The following is a 24,249-nucleotide window of genomic DNA, read 5'->3' as shown; positions in this document are numbered from 1 at the left end:
GTATATTATAATATTAGCATTTTTATTTTCAATCCCCTTCCTTATTATTCCAAGCATGGAATTTGTCTTTTTCACAGTTGCTGCGCACTGAGTCAACACTTTTAACAAGCTGTCCACTAAAACCCTTATAAATCCCTTATTGCAAGGAGACAATAAGGGATGCAAAAAGAGAGTTTGAGGAGCATATAGCTAGAAGTGTCAAGGGGAATAACAAAAACTTCTACCAATATATCAGTAGCAGAAAACCTGCCAGGGAGGTGGTTGGACCCTTAGATGATGAGGGTGTGAAAGAGATTATTAAGGAGGATAAGGAGATTACATAGAAGCTGAATGAGTTTTTTGCATCTGTCTTCACGGTGGAGGATACTGACCATATACCCACTCTGGAACTGAGCTTTTCAGGCTTGGAGGCTGAAGAACTGTGCCAGTTTGAGGTGATGAGGGAAGATGTTCTAAACTATGTTGAAAACCTAAAAATTAACAAATCGCCAAGGCCAGGTGGAATCTACCCAAGAGTTTGGAATGAACTTAAACATGAAATTGCCTGTCTCCTAGCAAAATATGTAACTTGTCCCTACAATCAGGTTCTGTGCCAGTGGACTGGGAAGTAGCTAATGTAAGACTGATTTTCAAAAAGGAATCCAAGTGGATCAGGGAAATTGCAGGCCGGTTAGCTTAACTTCTGTGCCGGGGAAATTGATGGAAAGAATACTTAAGGACAAAATTGTTAAACATATAGAAGAACAGGCCTTGCTGAAGGAGAACCAGCATGGCTTCTGCAAGGGAAAATCTTGCCTCACAAACCTTTTGGAGTTCTTTGAGAGTGTCAAGAGGCATGTGGAGATATATGCCCACATGCTCTCCTGAGCACATCACCCAAGAAAGGGGCCCCTTCCAAGGGAGCAGTCCCCCCTCTCTACAGACTGATGTCCTCCTTCCCCGAGACCTTCATTTTCCATGACAGCAGAGGATGCCTCTATCACATTCCTGAGGGTGTCATCCACATACCTCTCTGAGCTTCTCCATGTCAGCCACCTTGGTTTTGAGGGAACAATCTTGTCCCCTGAGAGCCAGGAGCTCTTTACACCGAGCACACACCCACGACTTCTGCCCCTCAAGCAGACAGTCATACATGCAACACTCCCTGCAATGCACTGGGAAGCACTTCCCAATTATAAAGAGAAGTTATAAGCAATTACCAGTTACGTGTGGGTCTTTCCCTCCCCCCAGAGGCCCATAATTTTAACCAAGGATAATGGACAGAAAACAAGCCCTCACCCTCCTCAGTCAGTGGGGCACCCGACTGTTCCAGCCCCATACAAATACCAAGCTTTGTGGCTCCTGCTGTTGCTGGCTATCAGCGGGCCAGCAAAAATGTTCCTTAGGCTGGATCTGGCCCCCATGCCTTATATTGTGCAGGCCTGATCTAGATCACACATGCAAAGACCATGTCATCTTTTGTGAAGAAGAGAGAGAGAAATGAATGTGTTCAGCTTTGTGGGAATGGCTGTGAGGATAAACTCTGGTGTGGGGAGCAAATACTTGGGTCAGTGGAAGCTCTCACCACTTCCTGTCCCCCCACTGAGGCTGTGGAATAGCACCGTCCCGCAGTAGCAGTCTCTGCGCTCTGCTTCCTTCCGCAAGCTCTCCATTGTCCTCTTGAACAGGCTGTGCTCACTCTCCAAACCGATGTCATGATACCCTGTGGATTGCAAACCATAGGAAAGCGGAGCTCTAATGACAGTAGGCAAATCCGGCCTCATTAGACTCCGACATAACTACTTCCCCACATAATGTGCAGTTTAATGATGGACTTGGCTACCGCAAGGTGCGGCGATAACTTGGGCCACTTTAAAGGACGAGTGGACAAGTTAAGAACAGGGGACGCTGCCATATACTGAGTTAGACCATAGGTCCATCAAGCTCAATATTGTCTGCACAGACTGGCAGTGGCTTCTCCGAGGCTGCAGGCAGGAATCTCTCTCGGTCAGCCCTGTCTTGGAGTTGCTGCCAGGGAGGGAACTTGGAACCTAGATGCTTTCCCCAGAGCGACTCCATCCCCTGAGGGAAACATCCGACAGTGCTCACACTTCTAGTCTCCCATTCAGATGCAACCAGGGCAGACCCTGCTTAGCTAATGGGACAAGTCATGCTTGCTGCCACCAGACCAGCTCTCCTCTCTCCTCTCCAGTTCATGGCGGAAAGGCTCTTAATGGCCCAATTCAAAGCACTGGTCTTCACAGTGAAGAGCCTTTATCACCCATGAAGTTTTCCTGATCCAGTGTCTCGGAAATGGAATAGACATGGAACGGAAAGCATCTAATCCCTCCTGGTTTGGGGGGTGAGAGTGCTGCATGAACTGGCTTGTCCACTCCCTCAGGGGGAGCCTTACACAAGCTCTGCCTCCTTCAGAGGGGAGGCTTGCTGGGTTGCATGGGAGGGTTTCCCCCCTATGGCGGCACTCAGGTCAGGACTGGAACTCTCTGTCCTGAAAAATCTGCTCAGCTGCCTCTGTGACGGGATCTCAGTGCAAGCTACAGACCTGGTTATTTCAGCAGGCCTTAGGAACATGGGAAGCTGCCTTCTACTGAGACAGACCCTTGGTCTCTACACTGACTGGCAGCAGCTCTCCAAGGTTTCAGACAGGAGCCTTTCCCAGCCCTACCTGGAGATGCTGCCAGGGAGTCAACCTGGGACCTTCTGCAAGCCAAGCAGATGCTCTGCCACGGAACGACACCCTTTGGTGCTCCTTGTTGTTGATGATGATGATGTATCTACTCCCCCCAGAGCTGTCTTAAATGCTGTGAATGCTATGTCCATTCTTTTTTTAAAACGCATGTTCCTGGTTGCTCTTTTTATCTCACTATGCTATGTTGTTTTGACATATGACTGATGTACAACACAGATTCTCGAGCTACCATTGTGGCTGGGGATGGCTACAGTCCTGATGGCTATAAGCCACATCCAGCCTCTCAATACCAGTTGCAGGGGAGCAACAGCAGGAGAGGGGGCAGGCCTTCACCTCCCACTTGTGGGCTTCACAGAGGCATCTGGCCTGGTAGATCACTGGGGCGGCAGGGAAAGGATGCTGGACTATAGAGGCCTTGATCCTGACCCAGCAAAGCTCTTCTTCTATTAGGAACGTAGGAAGCTGCCATATAATGAGTCAGACCCTTGGTCCATCTAGCTCAGGATTGTCTTCACAGACTGGTGGCGGCTTCTCTAAGGTTGCAGGCAAGAATCTCTCTCAGCCCTCTCTTGGAGATGCTGCCAGGGAAGTAACTTGGAACCTAGATGTTCTTCCCAGAGAGGGGCTCCATCCCCTGAGGGGAATCTCTGACAGCACTCACACATGTAGTCTCCCATTCGTATGCAACCAGGGTGGACCCTGCTTAGCTAAGGGGAGAAGTCATGCTTGCTACCACCAGACCAGCTCTCCTCTCCAATTCTTATGCTATTCTTATATGATTAGGACTCAAGTGGGGGAACCCACCTCTTTTAGGTGTTCTAGAAATAAGTCAGAAAGACAAGGTTAGAAATAGCCTAATCAATCATCTAAATGAACAAGACAAAAATTCTGCCGTGTGAGCCCAGAAAGTCTCCGAGGTGGACCAGATTGGCATCCGTCTTCCCCGGGCAGCCAGCACAGACGTGGCCTCAGTCCTTGTCGTGCGCAGCAGACGCTTCCCATCCACCCTGCTGAGCTCCAAGACTGACCGTAAGCCCAGTTGTTGCCTCTTCCTTGCTTCCCCAGGATGAGATTGGACTCTCTGAGTGCTCTTTGCAGGGAACAAAACAGAAGAGTAGAATGTTATTCGCTTCACAGCAAGAGGTTGTATTCAGGACGACATGCACTGAAAAAAGAATACCCACATTCTGCACCAAGAAAGGCAGATTTTGCAGCATGCATAGCTTATCCAAATGAAGCATGTGCATATATTTGCTTATTTTGCATATCTTATTCTTCAGCTCTGGAAAGAGCCCTACAAAAAACATAAAGCCTCTATAAATCCCAGAAAATCAAGCTATTCCAGGGGTCCTAAAACTTGAGTCTCCAGCAGTTGTCAGACTACAGCACCCATCAGCCCCAGCCCCAATGGTCATTGGGAAGACTCAATGGGAATTGTAGTCTAACAGCAGCTGGAGACCCAAGTTTGAGAACCCCTGATCTATTGCGCTGGTATCCTGTCCTTCCTCCACGGACCTCGAGATGGCATTGATGGTGCTGTTTGCCTTACCCACTTCGGATTTGCTTCTGGAGCTTCCTCACCACTTTTTGCTCACTGTCCACACAGATGACGCTTAGCTTCCCATCGCGGGAGTAGAATGGGTACCTGGAAGAGACACCAGAAGCCTGTGAGAGGCAAGTTCCAAGTAGCCTTTAGGCTTTGCCCACATCCACCCCTGACTGCTTTCCCTCTTGACTGCCTTGCCTGCCTTTGCACTGGCAGAATTTAGATTCCCTGCACTGGAGAAAAAAAATAATTGTAAGGTCATTGGGGCAGAGGCCTCTGTGCTTGCTTATGTTATTATGTAAAGCACCATGCACATAGATCAGGCCTGCTCAACTTCAGACCTCCTGCAGATGTTGGCCTACAATCCCCATAATCCCTGGCTATTGGCTGCTATGGCTGAGAATTATGGGAGTTGTAGTCCAAAAACAGCTGGGGGGCCTAAGTTGAGCAGGCCTGACATAGATGGTGCTTTTGGGGACAGACGCTGCTTTAGAACCAAAACTGCTTGTCTGGGTAGCCCCTTGCTTCCCACCTGCTCTACCTCTATGGATATGAATAAAAACAGATACTACAACAATAACACTAGTCCACGGTATACAGAAACTGACCCTATCAGAAGCTGTCCCGGAATTTCTTACCATTCAGGCAGCTGGGAAGCAAAACAAACATATACACAAACTTACATCATGGACCCTTTCATAAATATTAAATGATAGGGATGTGCCTGAATCATTTCGGCACCTCATTAGCAAGGTGCTGAAATTTCGGCAGGGGGCAAGTGGTAGCTTTAAGAATGAGGCACACGGGTCCTTTCCTGCTCCTCCACTGCCGTCCTGCTGCTATTGCAGTCACAGTGCCGTCCTTCCCAAAAGGCTGTGCGTGGCTGCGGCACACAAATGGCACACAAATGCGGCCTTTTGGGAAGGACTGCGCCGTGACTGGAAAAGCGGTAGGGTGGCAGCAAAGCAGGTAAGAACTGGCATGCCTCGTTCTTCAAGCCACCGCTCTCCACCCACCCACGGCTGCCCGAAACTATTTGTGCACATCCCTATTAAACGATGACAATGATCAGGGCTGAAGAAATCCACTCATCTGCTAGTCTGTGATGAGTGAAAAATGATGCCTGACAAGTGAAAAAATCCTGATGGAGAACGTACCAACATCGTTGGAGGTCTGGCTCCTTCCCCCTGCCACCCTTGCTCCTTTTCGGTCTCCTTGGACTCAAGGGGTTCTCAAGGAATGAGAGCCGAAATAGCCCTGATTAGCAGCCACTCCAGCTAATGGAACGCGTGGAAGAAGCAAACCAGCAGGAGGAGGAGCTGGTGGAAACTCCCTGCTTCACAGGCCGAGGCAAAGCTGCTTGCTCTCCGAGTTCTTGCATTGTTTTGGGCTGGCTTTGGCCAGGCGCGGACCCAGCCGAACAGCGGCCTGTGCTTGGCCCCGCCCGGCAGCCTCTCTAGTGATGCCCCGTGCACGTGGCTCAGGCTCTAGAAAGCCCTGAGCAAACTCTCCCCTGGTCATTTCAGGCAGTGCTTGCTGCCTGACAGCATTTATTTCTCTTTCTCTCCCTCACTGGAGGGAGAGAAAAGGAAATAAAGGCTGCCAGGCAGCAAACACTACCTGAAATGACCACGGGAGAGCTTGCTTGGGGCTCTCCAGACCTCGAGGCCACGCCCCTGTGTGTGTGATGTCACGTGCACTGGGGTTTTCGGTGACCTTTTCCATTGGCGGCCCGGGTTCTTTGAACCCATTCGCACAATAGTGTCTCTGCCCCTGGTAGGCAGCAGTATGTTTTGTCTTGGGCAGAAGTGTTTTTTATTGGGGGGTGTTGGTTGTTTTTGGTGTGGGGGTGGGTGGGTGCTGCCCCGATCCCCTTTACTGACTAGCCACCCAGTGATCAGAACAGGCAGGCTGGCCCTGGCCAACAAAGAGAGCGGCCGTCAGCAACTTCCAAGGGCACTTGTGAGTCTCCTCCTTCGAAACACGTTGGCCTAGAATCCTCCGCCTTGGTGTGTTGTTCACAAGACTCCAGAAGGGGAAAGGGGAGCTTTGGGTCTGATCCAGCAAGGTTATTCTTACATTATTATGAGATCCGAGAGAACACAGGCCCTTTCTCATACTTCAGCGATACCTTGCTGTGCTCAGTGCCCAAAATGCTGGCTGTTTTTAATCCTTGCGCATTCTTCCTTAGCGTTTTATAAGGGGCAATTCCTTCTTGCAACAATCCGCAAAAGATGGCGAGATGGCCCAGCACAGCAGCCCTTCCCCATTCCTGGTTCCTATAAGCCCTCAGCTCCAGGGGTATTTCCATCCAAGGGAAGGCATAACTACACCCCCACCCCACTTCACCGTTTATTTGAAATGAAAGCCAGCATTGTACATAGAACTGCATTTCCAAGGAGGGAGGTCTCCGACTGGAGGCCTTCAAGGAAAGGGTTTTGATCAAATGCAGCCAGTTCTTTTGCCTCCTCTTGCTCAGAAGGAAGGAGCCAGATGCTCTGAACGCCTGGAAAGTGGAAAGCTGGGATGTCTGTGGAAACCATCAGTGTTCTACTCCAAGGGTTAATATGGTGATTGGGAGGGTCCATAGTTCCTGGCAGAGAACCTGTTGGGCAGATGTAAGCAGGAGGGACCCAAGAATGGCTCAGGCACGGAGTGCTGCCTTGCTCCACAACCCTGGAGGGGGCCCGGCTAGTGGCCCCCATTCAAAACTGGCCCTTGGATGTTTGAAAGTGGCAAATGTGGGCAGAAAGCCAGTACAGTAGACGACAGGTCCACCAATGGCTACTGGTGTTGATGGAGAAAAGCTACCTAAAGGGTCAGAAGCAGGATGCCTCTGAATCCAAGTTGCAGGGGAGCAACAGCAGGAGAGAGAGAGAGAAGACATCATCCATCATACCCTCACCTCTTGCCTGTGGGCTTCCCAGAGGCATTTGATGGGCCACTGTGGGGAAAAGGAGGCCTTGGGCCTGATCCAGCAGGGCTGTTCCTAGTCATGTTCACTGACGGACTTTGCCACCAAGCCAGGCAGGATGCTTCTAGTTCATGTGGGAGAAGAAGCAGGGAGAAGAGGCATGCTCCAGCGAGGCAAGGAGGGAAAAATGAACACCGGGCCCCAGTGGGGTGAGGAAGAGCCGTGTCAGCAGGGAGGCCCACAGTGCTTGGGGACCAATGTTGCTACCCCTTGCGCCCCTCCTTCCGCCTGCGCCTGAGGTGACTGCCTAGCCCTGCCTCATGGAAAGGCCGCTCCTGGCTGAAAGGCCACAATCTGATGCACAGTGACTCAGTTCTCCTGAGCACAGAGAGATTTGAGTCCAGGGAAACCTACATGGGAATGGGCTGCAAAGCTTTTGTTACAAGCTGGGATTGCTGCAGGGAGCTTCCATCATTTTTGCAGCACCTGGCTGCGTTTCCAGAATGCAATTTCATTAAATCCACAAAGATAATTGGTGGTAGGGCTGAGGAGAAATAGCCTTACATGTCAGCTTCTTTTTTATTTGCACTGGTGATGATTTGACACCATTCCTGTCCAATCTGGTTGCCACACTGTCCAATTTGTAGCCAAACTGCAGACATGGATCCTAGAAGAGGAAATATACAGAATGCAGAGACAGTAAACGGACTTCAGAACAGGCCAGGATGCAACTGCACATTACTATTTCCTTAAGTCCCGAGACACAGGACACATTGTGGGCTCTTTCTATTACATGGACAATCATGTTTACAATCTGCTATCTAGCATGGATTACTGAGGATTTTAACTTCAGTTCAAAATGAACCTAAGAACAGCCCTGCTGGATCAGGCCCAAGGTCTATCTAGTCCAGCATCCTGTTTCCCACAGTGGCCCGCCAGATGCCTCTGGGGAGCCCACAGGCAAGAGGGGAGGGCATGCCTTCTCTCATCTTGTCTCTGAGGTTGGAGGTGGCCAATACCCACCAGACTAGTAGCCATGGATAGACCTGTGTCCTCCATGGATTTGTCTAAGCCCCTTTTAAAGCCATCCAAGCTAGTGGCCATCACCACATCCCGTGGCAGAGAATTCCATAGTTCAATTATGCGCGATGTGAAAAAAATTTCTTCCTTCTGTCGGTCCTAAATTTCCTGACCTTCAGCTTCAGGGGATGACCCCTGATTCTAGTGTTCTGATAGAGGAGAAACATTTCTCTCAGTTGCTAGGCCTTGTGATCATCAGCTTGATGCCGGCATATCTTTAGAACTGTCTAAAAAAGGATTCCATATTTAAAAGGCAAGGAATATGTTTGGCCCACCTATACAACGATGATTACAGAAACAGCTGCTGACCATATTGGTCTCCCTATCATATACTTAACCTGTGCCAGAAAAAAATGACTATTTTAAATTGTAATCTCCTTGGGAGCAGGGAATGCAGCCTGCATTGCCCCTGTAACTCTGAAAGTCACATGTACACAGTCGGGGTAGCATAAATGATAAATGTTACTCAGAGAAAACCAGATTATCTCGTATTGCTAAAAAATCTATTATGTGAACCTTTCCTTGTAGAACTTTCTTTTTGACTTAGAGACATTCATAGGAACATAGGAAGCTGCCTTCTACTGAGTCAGACCATTGGTCCATCTAGTCTTCACAGACTGGCAGCGGCTTCTCCAAGGTTGCAGGCAGGAATCTCTCTCAGCCCTGTCTTGGAGATGCTGCCAGGGAGGAAACTTGGAACCTTCTGCTTTTCCCAGAGCGGCTCCAACCCGAGGGGAACATCTTACAGCGCTCACACTTCTAGTCTCCCTTTCATATGCAACCAGGTTGGACCCTGCTTAGCTAAGTGGACAAGGCATGCTGGCTACCACCAGACCAGCTCTCCTCTCTTTCATCGTGAAAGTACTTCTTTGTCCCTTTTCACATATTACATTTTTTAAACGTACCAGTAAGAAGTTTCAAGTGCACACAAACACAAACTATGAACCCAGGTGGTGACTTCCAGCTCGGAGGCAAATGTAGTTTTGCTTGTCTCTCGCATATGGGGCTGTAGCTCAGTGCGGGAGCATCTGCTTTGCATGTAGAAGGTCAACAGATTTGATCTCTGACATCTGGAGATAGGGCTGGAAAAGACTCCTGCCTGAAGCCTTGGAGAGCTGCTGCCAGTCAGTGTAGATAATGCTGGGATGGATGGACCAGAGTTCTAAGGCACCTTCCCGTGTTCCTCTGAAATAGTCCTGTTGGTCTCAATGCAAGGCTACGGTGATGTTCTCATTAGCATCCAGAGATGTTCACCAGCCACCAAATCACAGAAGAGCCCTAATAACTCTCAGGTGAAACAAAGAATCACAGGTGAAAGCTGGCCTTAACGCTGATGAGTCTCCTTTGTCATGAACCCTCCTCCCTATTAAGATCATCTGGGGAGGTTTCTCTGCCCTAGACTTTGGAATGTGCTCCCTGCTGAAATAAGAGCCTCCCCATCTCTGTTTAGAAGTCCTTAAAGACTTATATTTTCACCCAAGCTTTTTAATTGGACTGTGGTTTGAAATTGTTTTGTTTTCATTCTTTAAATCTATTATGTTGCTGTAAGCCACCCAGATACAGAAGTTTGGGGTGGTCGACACATTTGAAAAATAAAATAAAAGAGTGACCTAGCCAGCAGGTACCAATGGTGGGGATGCAAGGAAATGGGAGATAAAATAATTAAAGGCAGAAAAAGAACCACTAGAACCTATATGAGAAAAGGGCCTTGCTGTTTAGCATGTGCTTCCCAGTGAACGGAATCCCAGAAAAACTTGCTGGAAGAAATCCTACAGGAAACTGAGCATCTAAAGAGGCTACTTTTTAGATGAAGATGATTTTTACATATGGGCCAGATGATGATCTTTGCATGTTCCTGAGCCTGCCGGCATTTCTCCACCTGAACAGCAGCATGGTAAAAGGCCATGGGAAGGGAGCCAGTCTGATGGTGGGGATATGAGACTGGCTTTTCCTAGCTCAGTGGTAGCTTGACCTAGCACATGTCTGGCAAGCAGGAGGTCCTGGGTTCCGTGCTTGGCAACTCCTGGTAACAGGGTTGGGAAAGACCCCTGCCCGAGACCTGGGAGAGGTGCTGCCAGTCAGAAAAAAACCATACTGAGCTAGTTCAGGCTACACACCTTCCGCCCTCCAGCTGTTGTGGGACTACAACTCCCATCATCCCCAGTCATGGTGGCCAATAGTCAGAGATGATGGGAGTTGTAGTCTAACAACAAATGGAGGGCCAAAGCTGTGCAGCCCTGAGATGGGCCAGTGGTGCCTGGGTGATGATGGGAATTGTAGTCCAACAACATCTAGGGACCCCAAACTGGGAACTCCTGCACTAGTGTGCATCCTGCACACATCCTTTGTCCTCCTGGGCAACAGGCAACTACATGGCAGAGGGACACAGACCTAATTCTGCCCCACAGCCACACAGGCAGACCCTCCTGATGCTGCCCAGGTGTGTTGTAAACCCACGCCTCACACCTCCTGTGTTTCGGAGGCACTGACATGGTGTGGGCATTTTCCTGTTGCCAATTAACTTTGTGAAACCATGCATGTTTAGAAATGGAAGAATTTTCCATGGAAAAATGCAGTAATGGAAAAAATGTCCATTTCCAAAAATGCATTGTTTCATGAAATTAATTAGCAAGAGACTACCAGTCAAACTAAAACTGCCTGAAGTTATAGTTAACTCTTTTCAAGTGACTATCACTAAGATGCATGCATATATTATGAATGTGAATGTCTAGCTCTTTGGGTGTGCGCAAATTCATATGTTAACGGTTTGTTCAGTCCTTGATTTAATTAATTAAAAAAAAATTTAAAGGAACTGCATGCTGCTGAATTACCATGCCTTTAAATGTTTACCAGTTTTCCAATAAAAATAACTTTCCAAGTAAAGCTTTAAATTTGCTTGACTATACCATTAAAACCACCATAAAGTGTGCTTTGCTGGGTCTCCCCGCCCACGCCCCCACCCCCCAACGCCATCAAATATTCAAATACTTTGGGCTTCTGGAAACATGTCTGAGATATTTATATACCACCTAAAAATTAACATGATGTCCGGAAAAACCACACCACTGTACAAAGGTTGTACACCGATGGTAGAGTTCCATAAGACAGAGATTCTCAAACTTGACTCCCCAGATGTTGTTGGCCTCTGGGTTCATTGATGGGAGTTGTAGTCCAACAAAATCTGAGGACCCAAATTTGAGAACACATGCCATAAGGTCTTCGATAGGAACATAGGAAGCTGCCTTATACAAAGTCAGACGACCCTTGGTCCATCTGGTTCAGTTTTGTCTACACTGACTGGCAGCAGCTCTCCGAGGTTTCAGGCCAAAGTCTCTCTGAGCCCTACCTGGAGAAGCTGCCAGGGAATGAACCTGGGACCTTCTACATGCAAGCATGCAAATGCTCTTCCACTGAGCTACGGCCCCATTCCCTAAGGGGAGTATCTTACAATGTTCACATATAGTCTCTGATCCAAATGCAAACCCTGCTTAGTACTGGGGAAAATTCATGCTCCCTACCTAATGGCACAGTGGGGAAATGACTTGACTAGCAAGCCAGAGGTTAATGGTCCGCAACCCAATGTACAGCAGCTGTGAAAAAGGCCAATTCCATGCTAGGGATCATTAGGAAGGGGATTGAAAATAAAACGGCTAACATTAAAATGCCCTTATACAAAACTGTGGTGCGGCCACACTTGGAGTACTGCGTACAATTCTGGTCACCACATCTAAAAAAGGACATTGAAGAACTGGAAAAGATGCAGAAGAGGGCAACCAAGATGATCAAGGGCCTAGAGCACCTTTCTTATGAGGCAAGGCTACAACACCTGGGGCTCTTTAGTTTAGAAAAAAGATGACTGTGGGGAGACATGATAGAGGTTTATAAAATCATGCATGGTGTGGAGAAAGTTGATAGAGGGAAATTCTTCTCCCTCTCACATAACACTAGAACCAGGGGTCATCCCATGAAATTGATTGCCAGGAAATCTAAGACCAACAAACGGAAGTACTTTTTCATACAACATATAATCAATCCACTTGTGGAATTCTCTGCCACAAGATGTGGTGACAGCCAACAACCTGGAAGGCATTAAGAAGGGTTTGTATAACTTCATGGAGGAGAGGTCTATCATCGGCTACTAGTCGGAGGGCTATAGGCCACCTCCAGCCTGAAAGGCAGGATGCCTCTGAGTCCCAGTTGCAGGGGAGTAACAGCAGGAGAGAAGGCATGCCCTCAACTCCTGCCTGTAGGCTTCCAGCGGCATCTGGTGGGCCACTGTGTGAAACAGGATGCTGGATTAGATGGGCCTCCTTGGGGGGGCTTGATCCAGCAGGGCTGTTCTTACGTCCTTAAAGGACAATCTATACAGTTTTCTGGTGCTTTAACAGCTCTCTTCGCTTTTTCCTGCCATTTTAAATTTTGCTGTGGTGATGTTCTATGCAGAAATGTTTTAAATAAATAATGCAGAAATACAAATTAACATCAGATGGGAGGAGAGGCACAGAGTGTTAAACATGAGCCTTCCATGGCCACAGAGCTGCTTTAAGGCCCTGGACAATGAAATACTGTGGTCCTGTGTTGGTTAGGGATGTGCATGGAACTGGGTGGAGGTGGCTCGAGGGGGTGGGGGGTGTCACTTTAAGGGCGGGGGGGTGCACTTCCCCCTCCCCCTGCTTCCCCCTCCCAGCCAGTGCTCAGTGTCCGCAAAAGCCTTTGGGGAGGCAGTGTACCTCTCTGCCGCCCCTTCCCCTTCTTCAGCCGGAAGTGGCCGGGAGTACCAGGCACGCATGCACCCATTGTGTGCCCATCTGCATGCTACTTCTGGCCGGAAGTGAGCCCGGTACTTCCAGCCACTTCCGGATGAAGAGGGGGAAGGGGCGAAAGGTAGGTACACTGCCACCCGGAAAGCTTTTCACCCTCCCCTGCCCATAAAGTGACACCCCCACCCCCGGCTTCAAACTTCGACCCCCGCCCCACGTTTGAACCTGTTAGGAGGCCCGTAAAAGGGCCTCTGAACAGGTTTGGGCACATCCCTAGTGTTGGTGTGGACAAGGCTGTCTGAGCATGTACGTAGCAAAGTGGCACATGTTACTCTTAGGTGACATGGAGACAGTTGCCACAGCAAGCCATCAGTAAACTGTAAGGTGTATATTGGTTCAGATCTGTGTTAAGTGACCTTGAATAGACGTCTTTAGAGACTAAATAGGGGCAACTTTCTTCCACCTCCTTTTGTCGTGCTTGTCAAATCTTAGATTGTATGCACCTCTGGGCAAGGATCTGTCCCCTCATACTCTGTAAAATGCCATTAATAATAAATATGGTTTTTAGAGTGTTCCAAGCACTTAACATATTGTAAGATTTGTATACTACCTTTCATTAAAACAATTTCAAGGCAGTTTACAAAACATTTAAACAATATACAACTATAAGGCCTACCTGGCTTTATACAATAAAATATTAAATTGGAATATAAACATGGAATATAAACAAACAAAACTAATTAAAGTTTAACATACAGAAAGAGCCATAAAATACAGAGCAGCAGCAACAGATAACACTCCTATAAAAGCCTGGGTAAAAAGCCAAGATTTCACTTGCTTTCTAAAAACGGTGATGGAGACTGAGGAGCAGATGCCCACCAGGAGAGCCTTCCAGAGTCTGGGGGCAACCACTGAGAAGGCCCTGTCCCGCGTGCACGACAGCTGAGGCGCCTTCATTGTCTGCATGCGGAGCAGAGCCCCCTCCAATTGGGCAGAAAGAAACCCTTGGAAGCAGGCAGTCCTTCAGATATCCAGGGCCCAAACAGTTAAGGGCTTGAAAGGTCAAAACCAGCGCCTTGAATTGGACCCAGAAACAAATTGGCAGCCAATGTCACTCTTTCAGAATGGAATATGATCCTAGCGGGCAGCTCCGGATAAAATCGTAGTTGCCACATTTTGCACTAGCTGCAGTTTCTGAATATTCTTCAAGGGCAGCCCCACGTAGAGTACATTACAGTAATCCAGCCGTTACGTGACTAAGGTGTGGGTTAACGGTGGCCAGATCTGCCTTCTCGAGAAAGGGAGGCGGCTGGCACACTAGCCAAAGCCGTGCAGAGGCACTCCTGGCCACCGCCTCCACCTGAGCATCCAAAAGCAGAGCCTGGTCCAGCAATACCCCCAAGCTGCATACTTGCTCTTTCAAGGGGAGAGCAACCCCATCCAGAACTGGTCAAATCCCCTCATCCCAATTGGCTCTGCTACTGACCAACAGCAGCTCCATCTTGCCTGGATTCAATCTCAGGTTATTAGCCCACATCCAACCCATCACGGCCTCCAGCCCCCGACTCAGGACATCTGCTGCTTCCCTCGGATCAGGGGATAAGGAGAGATAGAGCTGAGTGTCATCTGCATATTGCTGACAACTCAGTGTTCCCTCTAATTTTTATAATAATTGAGCAGAAACTCCTGGGCAGCAACATCCAGACAGTGTGTGGACGTAACTCTCTCACTCACTCACATACCATTTAATAAGTTTTGCGTGGTGTATAAAATTCATTCACTTTTTTTTGCTGGGTGGGGTGGCTGGGTGGGAGGAGCTCAGCAGGAGGTATGCTGATGCTCTGCGGGACTGTTTTAAAGCCGCATTCAGAATTATGCTGTATGAGCGTACAAGTGTCTGTACATTCATAGATGTTTGTGTGACTGACTGTACCTGTGTACATCTTAAAAGTGAACCTGGATACAGGCCCTTACAATGCATGGTACAGATAGGAAGTGCACTTCTGTACTTGTGTTCAACATAGGATGTGACTGACTGTACCTGTTCACTGTACACTAGTACAAGTGTTGAACATGTGAATGGCCCTATAATGTCTGAATTGGTCTCACACTCAGTGTAGGTTTCCTACTCACTCATACAAGATTGTCAAAGTGTGTGTGCACTAGCACACGCACACACACAGGCTGCAATCCTCACTACACACTGGCTGACATCCTGACTAATTTTCTCAACAGGGAGTGGTCTGAAGGGCAACACTTAAATAGGATTTCCTCTAGTAAATCAAGTCAAGAGGTCAGCCACTTACTTTAAAGAGCACGTCCCCCTTGATTCATTGGACTCCCTTCCCAATAAACACACAAAAGAATTAGGCTGTGTTTTAAAGGATTTATAAAACTGGCTTTAAACAGATAAGCAAGATATAAGCATCTAAAAATCCTATCTATACATACAGACAGACAGACAGACTTGGAAACATCCTCCTGAGTTCAGTGAGGCTTATTCCATCCCAGGTAAGCGTGCATAGGATTGCAGCCGCAGCCCAAGAGAGATATGAAAGGAAGACAATATAAAGGAAAAACAGATTCTTGTAAGAGCACCGGGAAGCCAACAAAGACTTTATTGCTGAACAAACCCTCCGGGACTAGTCCGGGATTCCCCACTTCGGGTCCCAAGCTCTTGGACGACATCGTTATTTCCAGCAATATCCGGGGGGCGCAGGTTGGGAGCCCCTGGGCGAAAGTCATTCGCCTTTAAGGTGCCAAAGAGGGGCTCTTTCGCGCGCGCTCTTGCAACAGACTAACGCGGGCACCCTTCTGGAAACTGCCAAACGAAGGGAAAGCCTCTGCCCTAGAGGGTGGTGTGTGCTTTTTGGAGGGAGGGGCAGCCAGAGATCCTTGTTTGTGTGCAAAGAAGGGAAGCCAGTCCTGGAAACCTGCTTTTGGCCTGCCAGCCTACCTTCCTACTACGCGTTTCGCCTCGGCGGCGGAGGCAACTGCGCGGTCGGGAGGCAGCTCAGCCGGAGGAGCTCCGCCGCCGCGGCGGGCTGCGCCTGCGTTTCTCTGCTCGCCTCGCTGTCGCTGCTGGGTCGTCGGAAGTCGACGAGTCGCAGTTTCCGTTTGTACGTTTCAGGACTTCGAGAGGAGGCGGAGGAGGGAGGAGGAGAAGTGGCGGCGGCGGCGGCGGCGCAGGCTCCTCCTCGGAGCGCAACCTCCGCTGTTAATAAGGACAGAGCTGCGGGGGGAGAACTGGGAAGAGAAAGGTCGCGGGCAAAGAGAGGGGGAGGCCTCTTCCAAGCTCTTCTTCCGCGTCGTCTGCCCGCCGTCGCCGCTGCTGCCGCCGCTGCAGGGTCGCGCTTTGGAGCAAGAAAGCCTGCCTCTTCCCAAGGGGACTCGGACGCGCCGAGGAGCGGAGCGGAGCCCGGCGAAGGAGGCGCCACCTTCGACCCCGTCTCTCTCCCCTGGAGGATTTGTGCCGTGCGGGTGGCCTGGATTTGCTTTGGCCCCGGCCCGCGCCCCGTCCTCCTGCTGGCCTGGATTACCTTCCTTGCAGAAGAGCGAGCGGGCGGGAGACCTTCTTCTTCTTCTTCTTTTTGGAGAGCAGGGGGGGCCCCACCCGTAGCTCGCCGCGCCCGGCTAGCCAGCCCCAAGGCGGCCACCCCCGCAAGGAGCCGGCTGGCTGGGGAGCCCGAGGGAGCGCGGCGGCGGCATCCGAGGAGCCCGACTTGATGGCTGGCTTTCCCCTGCGGCTTCTCCCCCACCGGGCCTGGGACGGAAGAGCGAAGCGGCAGCAGCAGCGGGAGCCCCATCATGGCCTGATCGGCGGCCAGCGGGGGCTGTGAAGAAGCTCGCTCCGGGGGGCGTTGGAGAGGCTGGCTTCCTGGGAAGGGGGCTAAGCCTGCCGCCGCCGCCGCCGCCGCCACCCCCTGGCAGGACCGCATTGTGTGGCTGAGAGATTGGGGTGCCCGGCCGGAGGAGCGGGAGGCCGAGGAGGCGCCCGAGGAGGAGGAGGAGGAGGAGGAGGCCGCCCGGCCGCCCCAGCAGCTTGTGTCGCTCGCTCGCCGCCTCGGGGTGGGTGGGTGGGTGCGGGGCAGGGTTTGGCAGCCTCCTCGGGCCGGGCCCCTCGTCGTCGTCCGTCGTCGTCGTCGTCTTTATGTGCGTGTCCGCCTGGCGGGCCTGGGATCGGCGGCTCCCCGGATCGCCCCCCTGTGCGGGGGAGAAGGAGCAGCAGCAGCAGCTGCACTGAGCCCCGCGGCTGCTTCGGGCGGAGGAGGCCGGAGAAGATGGGGGACTTCTACGACCCCGAGCACCCCACCCTCGAGTAAGTGTGGCAGCCCTCCTCCTCTTCACACATCACACGCGCAACACGCGTGTTTGGGCGTCGTGTGTGTGAGAAGGCGCCAACTCGGACAGAGCGGCGGGGGGGGGGCGGTGTGCCCCCCACACTCCCGAGGAGGCATTGGCTGCCCCCACCACACCCCATGTCGCTTTAGGAAGGGCTTCCTTGGGGAGGGCAGGTGGCATCCCCTCCACCGCCCCCTCTCCCCAGAGGCCTGTCTGGGGGGGGGGGGAGAAGACCCTGGCCCCCTAAGTCAGCCTCGTGTCCTTGGGGGGCAGGTGAGAGCGTCTTAGGGAACGCGTGCTCCCTCGCTCACTAAAGTTCAAGGAGGCCTCCTGTGCGGGGTTTCCCCACACATGTGGGGCGCCCCCATGATGGAGGACAGTGGGGAGCAGGTATGCGCGGTGGGGGGGTTCTGCCCCCCGACACACACATACAAAGGAGGGCTCGCGTGTCTTCCGCAGGGCCCAGGTATTGCGGGGGGGGGCGGCGGCGGCAGTGGGTCTGCCCCACCCCACGGCCTTCTCCATGGGGGCCAGTTTGCTTCCCCCCCCCCCGCCCAGTAATGTCGGCCTCTGACTTTGGGGCGACGAGGGAGAAAGTAGCCCGCTGCTACGGCTGCTTTTCTCCTCGGGCCTGGCGGAGGTGGAGGCAGAGCTAGGCCGCACATCCCCGAGCTGGAGTGGGAGCCGTGGCCGGCCCAAGGGAGCCTGAGGCGGGGAGTGGATGCAAGGGGCCGACGGGCGAAGAGGTGTGAGCCTGAAATGCCGTTTCTTTCCAGCCGTGGGCATGTAATAAAAAGAGTGGGTGGAGTGGCGCCTCCAGCCCCCCAAAAGCATGTGGGGGACGGTGGTGGCAGCGAACACCCTCCTTGGTGTCGGTGGTGCCTGTGATCCTGTCAGCCATTTCTCAAAGCCCCTGGCAGAAGTTGCCCTTTCCTCAAGGGTATCTTTCTTGGGGAAGGCGTCAGTGTCAGCCCCTCACCACGGTACTCATTGGGACGGAGGTTAAATTCTGTGTGTTGGCCTCCTCCTAAGGAAGGGACTGAGTTTCCCTCTTCCTCTTCTCCTTGGTTGTGTGTATTATTTATCTTAGGAAGTGTATTCTGTCTGTCCAATGCAGGTACAATAGCAGTGTTGCAGTAATAAAATCCACAATTAAAAACAAGCATCGTAAATAAGCAAAGCAAACTACAGTTAGCAATATAAGATAGTCTGACCATGAGAGAGAGTTATTTTATGATCAAGGATCAGGTACTATTATTTTAAAAACATTGTCGATAACCAGACAATAATAACAGCAATGGACGCTTTGTCAACCATCCCACCCCCGCCCCCAAACTGGGGATGGAGGATTGATTGCAAGGGTCCTGTTGCCCCCCTAGTGCTGGCTTTTGGGGCTACAATCCTGGGGTTAAAAAAAAGCAAAGCCCTGCACAACTTTCTTGGGAGTAAGACTTGCACACTGAGCACAGTGGGACTGACTCCTGCACAAACATGCATAGGACTGTGCTGTGGGGTCAGCTACCACCAATCTAAGATGGGATTTGGAGGACTGTAGTTACCCTTTTGGAGCATGTGTGAGGTAAACGTTCCCCAATTTATCCTGATTTTTCAACATAAGAGTGTAGCTTCTTTTGCGGCCCCTTCACTGGAGGATTTGCGGGGAGTTACTTACATGTTTATAGTCTCTCAAGGCTGGGATATAGACAAGCAAATGCTCTTATTCTGTCAGCCATTTTACCCATTGGATTTGGGGACAGTTATGGTTCCTGCAGTTCCTTTATGAGAAATAGAATTGCCCTCTTAGGCCCTTCTTGAAAAGGTGCATGGAGAGGTGGAGATTACCAAAGCAATCTCTGCTTGCGGAACATAATCCTCAATGTTCATGATCTTATGAACATAAGATCAGGCCCAAGGCCTATCGAGTCCAGCATCCTGTTTCCCACAATGGCCCACCAGATGCCTCGGAGAAGCCCACAGGCAAGAGGTGAGGGCATGACCCCTCTCATGCTGTTGCTCTCTTGCAACAGGTATTCGGAGACATCTTGCCTCTGAGGCTGGAGGTGGCTGAATATTGCCAGCCTCCAAATATGGGTTTAAATGTTCCTGTGATATTCCCTAACTCAGGCTCACAACTGTTAGTTCCTCTTCTCAGTTTAGAACATGGTCAGGGAGAAGATAATTAAAACGTGTTTGGACAGCCATTCATCTGTTTGCCTGTGGTGGGTGAAGTTTGCCTCCAGTTGACCAACCAGGAAGGAGATGACTTATAAAAATAGCCCCTACTTCTTCTAGGCCACAAACAACCCACATGGGCAGGTTTTGGGAAGCAGATTAGTAAAAATGTTTGTGGGTCTTGTGTCCAAGGTGGGTCTTATGTCCAAGGCTGGGATAAAAAATACTCCAGTTGGCTGTCTTAACTCTTTTCACTGTAGGCCATTGGAAGAGAGAAAAAGGGCAGCTATTGTAGGCTAATTCCTTCCTTTGTGTTCTGTATTAAGGACTCTTAGATAACTGTTTTGTTTCTTTAGTACATTTCTGTCCCACTTTCCCAACCAGATGGGTCATCATACCAAAATCAAAACAGGACCCATACAATAAACAAATAAAAGCAACAAAGGCCAAAGAGTGAAATGGAACACCGCTGCTTAAATAAATCACCAAACCTCAATTTATTCTTAATAGTTTCTAAAATAAAGCTGTCTTGATCTGCTAAATGTTTGTAGTGAAAGAATAATGGAACACTTTCTTGGGGAGTGAGTTCCACAGTCTCAGTGGTGCCACTAAAAAAGGCCTGTTGCACATGGCCACTCTCTACACCTGAGTTAGCACTGTCAGTGTGCATGGCCCCTTGCAGAGAAACCCACAAAAGATAGGTCTCTGCCCTGAAGAGCTTCTACTCTAAAACTTGACACAGGAAAGGCAATAGAGGGCAGGGAGGAAGATGGACGTGGGGGAATAACCTGCATTCAGTTTAGTTACACATTGAATACACACACACACACCCATTTCACTCATATGTGTTGGAAAGAGCTTATAGCACTCTTTTTAACTGCCTTGCTTTAGAAATGCAGGATGTACTTAAAGGGGAACTAATCTCTGTTATGTGTATTTGAATTATGGGATATAATTAAAGGGGTAACTAATCTCCGTTATGTGTATTTGAATTATGTGTGGACCACCAGTACTCTACATTTTGAGCACTCCGAGAGGCCTTTCTTACTAGACATATTACATTATGTTGTGCATGCATGCAGTTCTCTGCATGTGCATGTTTCTGTGTGAATGATTGTACATACGTTCATTTTAAAAGAGAACCTGGATACAAACTCATCAAATGCAAAGTACAGATAAGAAGTGTACTAAAGTAAAGGTAAAGTGTGCCATCAAGTCGATTTCAACTCTTGGTGCACACAGAACCCTGTGGTTTTCTTTGGTAGAATACAGGAGGGGTTTACCATTGCCTCCTCCTGCGCAGTATGAGATGATGCCTTTCAGCATCTTCCTATATCTCTGCTGTCCAATATAGTACCTGTGCTGAAAATAACATGTGGGTAGAGTTACTGTTTCAGGCCTTTGTGTATTAACACTGATTTTGACCAGCTAGACAAAGTATACAGGCATTTATAGAGCAAGAGAGATTTTGTCCTGTAGAGAGCCATGTTCATTCTTCAGTTATGGAAGTAAAATTATTGAGGTAGTGTGCACTGTGTTGGTCTCTAGTGTGTTTTTGTGTTTGCCTGTGATTTTCTCTAAAATGCAACCATCAGCAATGTTGAACTGCTGGTTTTAGTTACTTTTTGGAGAAGGCGATTCAGTAGCTCAGGCCCTCCTTGCTTCCCCTTCTTTCAACTGTATGTCTAACTCACAACTGTTTGTCTTGAATAATATTTTATTTTTATAGCACAGCTTTCATGTCGAAGGATCCCAGTGGACATCATAAACCTAATGCGTCAAGCATCCCTGAAATGCAGTCACCTCTGAGGTGGAAAGGGGCAGACAACTGGTGTATCTTTCCCCAGAATATGGATGGGTCTGAAGAGGTAGAAAGGTAAAATTTTGGACAAGGGCAATTGGATAAACCTTTGTTTTTGCAAAATACGTTAGTATCGCCATCTTTGGATACCTGTGCAAAATTTTGACTTGTAAGGCTCTGGAAATTAGTCGCACATGAAAAACTTTCAAATTTGGTTTCAGCTTCTGTTTTACTAACTTGAATCACAGCGATGGCATCTCATGAGAAATATTTGTAGGCTTTCAGCTCTTAACAGGTAATCAGAGTTGACAGCAAGTAGTGTTCATGAAAGTTCTTTGAATAGGAATCATTTTCAGAATGTCAGCAGCTGGAAAAGCTTCCATTCTTTCAGGCTGTTCCATGTCACTGTGTCTCTGTTTTAAGAATCCAGTCAAGAAGACAACTTGATAGCCTTTTCATTCTCTGTGGCTCCTTGTAAGAGTTAAATTGTTGGGTATCTTTAGAAGACATCGTTTGCTTTTAGATATGATCTGTAATCTAAAATATTTCACTTTGAGTGTGGTGTATTTTTTGTGTTCAGATCTGGTACAGTGTCCACTATTTTGTGAAAGTAAATGTTGGAGTTCTGTCTAAGCCAAGGAAGTATGAGAGAGTGTGCTTTATAAAGACATTCTTCGTCCAAATTCAATTATGTCTGTATTTAAATAGCTGTCTGAACTTTATCTTGAACAAGAACCTCCTTCCAATCTGAAGCAGTTAGAAAACTGTCATGGCTGCAGGATATTTTCTGCTTGCTGGAGAAGATGGCTTCCTCCAAATATGGCACCTTAAATAGGGCAGACACTGTCAGCTTATCTGCAGTAAAGTTACATACACTTTCCTTGGATTTCTGTTTGAATGGGAGAGACTGTGTAATGCTTACTAATTTCTTCTTTAATGAATTTAGATATGTAGAATTTTTAAAGGTGCAGCTACTTGGAACTGTGTGCATTAAAGTAGTTCTCTGGGAAATGATTGAAATTGCTGGTTGGCTTGATCGCTTAACTGGAAGCTGGCAAATCATTCATCCTGTGTCTAGTACAGTTTATTTTTTCTTAATGTGATTACTGCAGAGAGAAGTGAGTTCTAAACTAGATAAATGAGGTAGGAGGTAGCTTATTCAATCAGGTAATGAGATGCAGTGTTTTGTCAAATGAACAGCTATGAGTTCATTTTTTATACAGTTAGGAGGAGGAGAATAACTTCAGTTACTGTTCTGCAACTCTAAATATTTAAACAAAAGACCATTTCCACAACAAACTCAATTGAGCCTGTTTGTTCTTTTGTGATTGTGGACAAATATGTGGCTAGCTGGCCATACAATAAACCTCAAGTATGTGAACTGAATGTCATAAATGAATTTACTGACTTAGTTTTTATAAACTAGCCAAATGAGGTTATCTGAAAGGAAAGCAACACCAAAGTACTTGCTCAACAAAGAGGTCTAGGAATGCATCGGGGCATTGGAAGTGTAAATTGTATCATCTTCTTTCATATTTTTGTAGAAGCTGGGATATATTTCAATAAACACTACTTCCGCCCCAATCCTTCACGCTTACAGCTTTTCTCCCCTTCATCCTCTTACTCTAGGTGTATTCATCCAGAATTCCTGCCATCTCCTTGTTCTATATTCGCAGTCCTCAAAATGGATTTGAATCCCTGCTCCATCCCGTAAGATGTTTTGAAATGGTGTGAAGAAAATTCACTCTGCTTCCGCTCTGTAACCACCAAGGCTGACAGTTCAAAATGGTGATTCGAATTGTATGAAGGGGTAATGTCCACACTAACAACAAAGAACTTTGTGGCACCTGGAAGATGGATACATGTACTTGAAATGAATTTTGCTAAGCTAGAGGCAACCAAAAACTTCTTGCAGAGTAGGCTTTTGCTGTAATAAACTAAAAGGGCAGCTTGCCTTGAGTATTTATTTATTTATTTTCTATGCTGCCCTTCCAAAAATGGCTCAGGGCCATTTACACAGAGAAATAATAAATAAATAAATAAATAAGATGGATCACTGTCCCCAAAGGGCTCACAGTCTAAAAAGCAACATAAGACAGACACCAGCAACAGTCACTGGAGATACTGTGCTGGGGGTGGATAGGGCCAGTTACTCTCCCCACTGCTAAATAAAGAGAATTGCCACGTTAAAAGGTGCCTCTTTGCCAAGTTAGCAGGGGTTATATATTGAGCTGATAATATTTGAAGTACATAAATAATACTCTTTTGGGATTCATGCATGTTGAGTATTGAGTGTCCACAACTTACTGTGGAGAAATTCAAAATGACATGAGCCATCTCTTAGAATCATGGGATCTTAGAGTTGAAAGAGATCTTGGAGGTCTTCTGGTCCAACCTCCTGCTGAGAGCTAGCAACTGCTGTAGCATCCTTGACAAATGGCTGCCCAGCCTCTGTTTGAGAACATCCTGTGGAGGGGAGCCCACCATCGCATGAGGCAGACTGTTCCTGTCGAAAAGCTCGTGCAATTAGGAAATACTTTTTAACTAGCCGACCCGCACAAAGCATCTGTGCGCTCTTTGGGGCCGGCTCTTCCCCCCTCCCTCCTGCCCCACTCTCTTGCCCCTCTTCCCCTCTCGCCCAGTTCTCTCCCCCCGCCCACCCCGCACTGAGTACCTTATCTCCGCTGCCACAGGCCAGGCCCTCCTTACCAGGTGGCGGGTGCCCAAAAAGGCCCCCGCCGCCGCTGTTCTTCCTCCCGGGCAGCAAACAGGGAAGTTCTGCTGCCTGGTTTCCTCCTGCCCCGGCCTCCCACAGGCGCCTTGGCTACACGGGCGGCTCCGCAGCCGGCCCGCTGCCTCGCCTCTGCAGCCAGGCCGAGTACCAGCTCCATGGCCCGCCGCTTGCCTCCCAGTGCCAGCCATTTCCAGTGGGCCGGCCCACCGCCG

At 49.0% G+C, this 24,249-nt stretch overlaps 2 protein-coding genes across 11 annotated transcripts in view; one reads left to right on the top strand and one right to left on the bottom strand.

The window, feature by feature from the left end:
- Positions 1 to 17,012, bottom strand: part of LOC128329604 (tubulin delta chain-like) — a 32,963-nt gene extending 15,951 nt beyond the window's left edge. Inside the window, exons 1-5 of one of the 5 annotated variants that reach the window (XM_053261114.1) lie at positions 15,946 to 17,012; positions 7,714 to 7,816; positions 4,239 to 4,334; positions 3,718 to 3,779; positions 1,565 to 1,702 (exon numbers count right to left, since the gene is read on the bottom strand). In XM_053261114.1, the coding sequence (XP_053117089.1) occupies positions 1,565 to 1,702; positions 3,718 to 3,779; positions 4,239 to 4,334; positions 7,714 to 7,811 (394 nt within the window). In that variant the 5' untranslated portion in view covers positions 7,812 to 7,816; positions 15,946 to 17,012. Of the gene's footprint in view, positions 1 to 1,564; positions 1,703 to 3,350; positions 3,780 to 4,238; positions 4,335 to 7,713; positions 7,817 to 9,134; positions 9,553 to 15,945 lie in introns of those variants that run through there. The other 4 variants (XM_053261113.1, XM_053261111.1, XM_053261112.1 and 1 more) reach the window with 4 other exon arrangements.
- Positions 17,013 to 17,127: 115 nt separating this feature from the next.
- The window catches only part of SETD2 (SET domain containing 2, histone lysine methyltransferase), an 81,198-nt gene continuing 74,076 nt past the window's right edge, over positions 17,128 to 24,249 (top strand). For 3 of the 6 annotated variants that reach the window (XR_008309717.1, XM_053261099.1, XM_053261103.1), the window contains exons 1-2: positions 17,128 to 17,307; positions 21,232 to 21,378. Coding sequence is in view for 5 of the 6 variants with exons in the window: in XM_053261099.1 (XP_053117074.1) it covers positions 17,270 to 17,307; positions 21,232 to 21,378 (185 nt within the window). In the remaining variant the exon portion in view is untranslated. Of the gene's footprint in view, positions 17,308 to 17,597; positions 17,721 to 18,792; positions 18,910 to 21,231; positions 21,379 to 24,249 lie in introns of those variants that run through there. The other 3 variants (XM_053261102.1, XM_053261100.1, XM_053261101.1) reach the window with 3 other exon arrangements.

The sequence above is a fragment of the Hemicordylus capensis genome, chromosome 6 (assembly GCF_027244095.1).
Source record: "Hemicordylus capensis ecotype Gifberg chromosome 6, rHemCap1.1.pri, whole genome shotgun sequence".
NCBI lineage: Eukaryota > Metazoa > Chordata > Lepidosauria > Squamata > Cordylidae > Hemicordylus > Hemicordylus capensis.
This window is presented reverse-complemented; position numbering and strand designations above follow the sequence as displayed.